Source organism: Arachis ipaensis, chromosome B09 (genome assembly GCF_000816755.2).
Source record: "Arachis ipaensis cultivar K30076 chromosome B09, Araip1.1, whole genome shotgun sequence".
In the NCBI taxonomy this organism is placed as follows: Eukaryota; Viridiplantae; Streptophyta; class Magnoliopsida; order Fabales; family Fabaceae; genus Arachis; species Arachis ipaensis.
The window spans coordinates 144564289-144570853 of NC_029793.2; the positions used below are offsets into that span (position 1 = coordinate 144564289).

General features: G+C 35.6%; 1 protein-coding gene across 2 annotated transcripts; it reads right to left on the bottom strand.

The window, feature by feature from the left end:
* On the bottom strand, positions 1030-5762 carry LOC107618100 (triacylglycerol lipase 1). Of its 2 annotated transcripts, XM_016320035.2 has the most exons (9): positions 5449-5751; positions 5025-5147; positions 4652-4792; positions 3971-4081; positions 3741-3884; positions 3616-3656; positions 3438-3514; positions 2199-2294; positions 1030-1581 (listed from the first exon to the last, which is right to left on the bottom strand). In XM_016320035.2, the coding sequence occupies exons 1-9, from the start codon at positions 5611-5613 to the stop codon at positions 1259-1261; spliced, it is 1221 nt and encodes a 406-aa protein (XP_016175521.1). In that variant the 5' UTR covers positions 5614-5751; the 3' UTR covers positions 1030-1258. The 2 variants fall into 2 exon arrangements, with proteins under 2 accessions (XP_016175521.1, XP_016175522.1); XM_016320036.2 differs by lacking the exon at positions 3741-3884 and having other exon boundaries at positions 5449-5762.

A 6565-nucleotide genomic window follows, 5' to 3' on the forward strand; every position in this document is an offset into this window, starting at 1 on the left:
TTATATATATAAATTTTAATAAATTAAATATAAATTATATGAATATATTTTTATAAGTGTGAATGTGAATTATTATTAATTAAATATTGGCTCAAAATGTTAATAATTATTGGCAGCATAGGATTGTTGTTTATTTATATATAATGGTGTATTATTTATTTCTTATTGGTGAGGCACTGGTGAAACAGTCCGCTAGAGAAGGAAATGAGAAACACGTTGATTCAATTTCAAATGAGAAACGAGAAATCAGAAATGAGAATCGGATACTGGCCAAAAATCAATGTTTTGTCGCCCAATGTCTTAAGAAATCATGACTAAACACTAACGTGTACACAGTACTACACAGTTTTTGAGGTTACAGAAATAAAAGTATTTTAGTGTCTTTTTTTTTTTTGTATTTCTCTAATATTATTATTGCATATACTTCTACCATTTTTCTAATACAAATAGTAAGGCATATTCGAACACATGTATCAAATCTTTATTGAATGTGCCATTGGATCCAGAATGATATTTTTTTAACACTAAAAAAATAAAATTCTTTTTTATAATAAATAAATCCTGTATTTAGACACATGATGAATCAATAATTTACCACAATTTTCATACCAAGAGATAGAATAAGGGTACAAAGGATACTTTGCTTGCTTATATTTTTGTAGAGTAGTGCTAGGAGCTAATGACCTAAGTGTACAATGGGCTAAATCTTTGGTTTATGAATAAAATGAACATTATTTATACTAGGGATAATAAACATCTCATGTTATAAAAAGCTAATTTTAGATTCATCAAGGTTCAAACTCTTGACCTTCCAGATTTGGAACTCTTATACCATGTTCTAAAACCACTCATCCCAAAAGCATAACTTGACAGGACAATGTAACACTAATAATAATATCTCTAATACTTGCTAAACCTTTATTGTACATATTATACGCTTAGGTCATTGGCTCCCTATACTTTCTCATTTTTGTAAGCTATGGTTATACGGAGACTAATGAAGGAATAAGTAACCTCGTCATAATAATAATATTAATAATAACAATAATCATATAAAAGATGCTTTAGATATTACAGAAGGTATGTGCTTGCATTGCCATTGAATCTTTCCTCTATGGTTCATAATTTTTACAGGAAGGAGATCAAAGAGATGGGCTCCACAGAATATTAACTTTATGGAGGGATTCACGGATCAATAAACCGTTACACTATATTACATGGTGCAAGTAATAACGGCAAATATTATAATATTGTATTTTTAAATGCTACTATATTTGCCCGATGACTTGAAAAAATTAATCATAGGATCATATAGATCTTGTCTTGCTTGCAAGCTTAAAATAAAGTCAACATGGCCATAGTTTTCAAGATAAACCAGCTCCGGTGTGGATGGCAATTCCTGGAGAGTGTGCTTGACATCTGTTACATCTGCTAAAGCATCATTTCCACCATAAGCCATCCACAAAGGCAATGATTTTGGTATGCGGCTAAGATCGAACTTTGGTGGTTTGAACTTTCCATACACTTTCACATTTTTTAACTTTCCATAATCATACTTGGAGAAAGTACCTTCGCGGATCACTGTAGACACATGCATTATTAGAGAGAGTGTAAAAGTATTTAATTCAAACCATTACATCAAAAGTGAAACCAACATTATAAGAAGCACATGCCAACTAGCTAGAAATTCATTATTTTATGGATGTGGCTTTTCAGCTTTTTGGCAAGATAAAACACATCATACCCAACATAAACATTTATCCCGTGCCAATAATGCTAGGTACACATAATTGAACACAAGATACGTAATAGAATTTGCTTCACTAATTCATTAGTCCAGTAATTCTCCTTACTCTCACTAACATGCATTTTTCCAACACATTAAGAGATGAACAATGCTGTAAACTATAAAACTAATGATAATAATATAACAAAAGGCACAAGTTAAAATTGATTGAGAGTTCATACCTGTTTTACAATATATGTTTATCTAGGAGACTACTTTAGCTACTTTATATCATGCAAATGCCATGGTCATAATTAGTCATGATCATTGCAAATAAAGAGAAAGAAAGAAAAAAGAACAGAGGTATCGGATATGATGAAAACCTATGACTAAAATAACAAGTAGTAATGTTCATAAGCTATCTATCTATCTTTAAAGCTACAGTCTACTGAATAAGGATATTGGAGCATACTCTGGAAAAGGTGGTTCAAGTTTTTGGCAGATGACGGGTGAGGTTCTTGATCAAGATAATAGGCCACACGTGACTCATTGAAGCAACAGTTCTTCCCTGCAATTTCATTGAAGTGGCTTGAGCAAAAAAAGCATTTAACAAACCCCATGCGCCGGGGTGGTGAACAAAAAACCAAACAAAAAATCAACAAAGCATGTGGAATAAGCCAAATGGAAACTTCCCAATTATTTGATCCAAATGAGTTACTGAATTAGTTAATCAGTTCGCAGATTACATCTACTAGCTGTTAAAGGCAGAGAGAGGATATCCTTTGGATTTTCTCAGTGCATTATGCCATTGCCTTCACTATAACCAGAGGGAAACAGATTTCACCATAATGTTTCAGGTCAAGGAAGTAACTAACTTCAATGGAAGTCCAGGAAAACTATTTTTGAGGGCACATCAACATGGTCCACACCATAAAATCCACTTCTTTAACCTTTAAAGTATTTTATAAATTCCGTTCAAGGCATAACTTTATTTCCATTCCACCATATACCCAGCTGCAAGTCCAGGAAATGGGAAAGCAGCAAGGGAATTAAGAGGCTCATGAGAAGATTTTTATTTTATTTTAGAACATACTACCTTATCGCTGACAACTATTCCTACCTAGTAAACATGATATCTCAATAAGACAGGCAATGCACATAAGGATTCCTACACAAAATTGAAATGCAACTCCAAATTTAATTTAGTGAAAGAAAAAAGTGCAAGGTGGTAATTCATTGATATCAATATTTGATATGCAAGGTGCAAGCTGAAAATTGAGTGAGTGAGAAAAATCAGATAGGGTTGTAAGTTTGCAAACTCTGCCTTATCAGCAGAACACTTTGCCAACAGCTAAATCAGACTAGGCTTCACCTCCACTCAAGTAGATACAGACTTCACAATTCACACACTGGAAAAAGAGAACAAGCTTACAGCAGTGGACCTAAACAAGAAGAAAAAGATAGTCCACTGACCATAACCCCATGAAGATTGACCATAGAAAACTCTCATCTGGAGAAAATTATTTGGATTGGATAGTTAATCACTTACATCAGTACCATGGACACCACATATTTGAGTTCCGGAAATTGGAGAATATAATAACAGCATGAACAAACACATAAACCAATAATAACATTCATAGCCTAGCATCTGAAATAAAGTCAAATCCTTTTAAGCACAGAGGACAGAGATAGTGTCGGGCACATGAACCTGTTATGGATGAAAGCATGTCACCGCAGCTTAGACGCGTATCACACAAGGAAACCAAGAGATTGGTTCCCCACTCACTGAAAATGAGTATGGAAAATAGAGAAGTTAAACATTTACTGAACTAGAAATACACTCAAGAAATGTAGGCAAAAGGAAAAGAGGGTGACCGGAGGATCACCTTTTGAAGTTCAGTTGATGAATACCCATGGTAAGAACCATCTGAATAAAACCAGTAGTCATTACTAATCTCAAAGGCCCACTTTCAGACTGAAACTTGGTAGTCATAGAGTAAATAAGAAATACCTGATCGATGTGCATGCTAACCATTCTAAGCACAAGAGGTGCAGTGGCATGATCCAAATATGATATTGGAGAAAGAAGGGCTGCAGCTTCAACTTTTTCTACTATATCCGGTTGAGTGAAGGCAGCAAAAGATATAATTGTTCCCTGGAAATAAGAGAAATTAATAAAATGCATACTACAACCACCACCAAATAGCAAGTGAAAAGGATGATGTCCAGAATCATAACTACCTGTGAATGCCCAACTATGAATAGCTTTGAATTTGTTACTGAATATATGTAATTGATCATTTCTGCCATATCATACAGGGCTAATTCCTGCCAGCTCCAATCCCAGAATTTCTATAAAGGGACCAAAGTTGAATCAATCACATGATGCATTGTACAAACTCTGGCTCTAACGATTCCAATAAAAATAATATACACTGAAAATGACAGTGAAATGAAAATATAAGTATCATGACAATTTAGAATATTTTCTCAAGATCAGTCGTTATCAACAATCTTATGGATGTTGCAATTCTTCTCCTCCATGCTTTCTTCCCTTCTTGTGATAAGTGATCACCAACAGTGCTTTGGTACTAAATTTGGTGCTGAATATAAGTAGCTTCAGCACTGAGAATAATTTAATAATTCTTATTTCAAATATATCAAAGTAAATAGAAAAGGCTTGATAACATTCAGCACCAACCCTTTTACTATTAAATAATTGAATGATAAAACCTACTAAAGTATGACCTCATTCATATCAATTGCAAATGTTTCCCCCAATTCAAATTCAGAATAAATGAACATTTGGTTCTTAGTTTTGACTCATAATTATTTTAGCACTGAACTTTATGCACTGATATTATTTTCAGTTTAATCACACACACCCTCAGCATCTCTATAGGCCAAAGAAGAGCCACACACCTTATTCTTCACTGAATAAGACCTATGACCATGGCTCCAGCGTGTTCCACGCACATTTCCTACCCATACATCAAAACCTTGATCTGCAAGGATGAAGCCCAATGATTGTTCAGGAGTATTTAGAAACCATGCATCACCTGCCTGATCACGTCAAATAGCATCAACATATCAAAATGGAGATTCAATCAGATTGTTTAAAACTTCAAAAGGGAACTTCACTAAATCCTGAACAAGTAAACTTGTAACATTAATCCAATTATCCAAATATAGCCCTATGACAAAGTGGAGTGAGTTGAAACACACTGTAACTTGCTATAAGAACATATATCTATTACAAAGAGTAAAGTGATGAAATGAAGGAGAGGGCACCAACCATGAATAGGCCATGCAGAAGCAGAACCGGAGGTCCTCGCTCTCCTGCATGCCCGAAACGAAGAGAAGACGAAGAAGAAGACACACGCTGAAGACCTAACAAGAAACCATCCTTGGTTTGAATCTGAAAATCAACACAGAAAACAGGACAAATTAAAACAACAACTCTCCAACACTTTGCTATTAGCTGACACCAAAAGACACTATCAATATTAGCAGACGAATAATGACAATAATAACAACAAATGAATAATAATCTGAATGATCCAATTTTAGCATTATCAAATCAAAGCAATAAAGGTTGAATTTCTGCGACTGCAAATAATATCAATTTAAAATATCAAATATTCGATGTTTAAGAGAGAAGGAAAAAAGAGGTTGAGTGAATTGGTTGTTGAAGTAAGGTATAGAGAGTGAGGGGTTACCATGTATTCGGAGCAGGGGTAACCGGCGGGGAGAATGAGCTCGTCGCAGAGAGTGGGCTGTGGTTCGGATTTGCCGCCACCGTCGAAGCAGTCAACGGAATCTCCGAAAAGTACAGAGACGGTTATGGAAATGGCTGCCAGTGCCGCCAACAACCTCCGCGCCATGACGAAAGATTGAATGCACCTCGCTCCCTCCCAATCGCAGGGGAAGGATGAGTCTACGATCTTCTGAGTGAAGCCTCAGAGTAGCACTATTATAATAGCAGCGGGATTGGGCACCACCACGCGCTTCTAACGGCGCGTGATGCGAAAACTACCGAATGCTTATACTCTCAACGGTACTAGTAGTTAGTTATTTATTTGCAACTGCTTATCTGATTACCGTTAAAAATACTCCAACTTATTCATTTGCGATTCTTTCTTCACACTATTATTCTCATTTCATATCGGTGGTTATAAACTTATAATAACTTCCATTACCGTATGTTAATGTTAATAGAGGGTAGAGTATGAATGACGCTTAGGGGAACGGCGCATTAAGTAGCTTGGTTTTACGGAGGGGGTGTTTACGTTGCATTTAATTTTGTATTGCAAATTTTCGAAGTAGCTTGGTTAAGGGAAGTTTCATGGACATGGAAGTATACCGTAGAGGTGGTTGTTGATGGCAAACCGCAACCACCGCTCTTTGGCGGGGATGAAACATGGCGCGCTCTGGTTGGAGTGAAAATCCACGCGCAATTTCATAGCGAGTGGGCACGTCATCCCCTAATCAAAACTCTAATTATTGTGTTTCTTTTAAACAAGTTATCCACTTCCATCCCAATTTTATTATTTTTATGTTTTTTATTATCTATCAATAATTCAGGACGCCAGATGTTTTTTCATTTTTTGGGTACTCGTTCTAGTTTGCCTTTTACTTTTTTGTTTTTGGTTGTCAACAATGAAGTGATAACCATGAATTTCATCAAATTAGGCCCATCCAGGAAATAACTTTCTGGGCTTAGTGTTTCGTATTTTGTTGGCCCAAAAAGAGATATCACCCTGTCGAACAAAAAGGAGAATGACTATTGGGCTTACTCGTTTTAGTAGCTTTTATCGAATAGGGTCCCATCCTGAC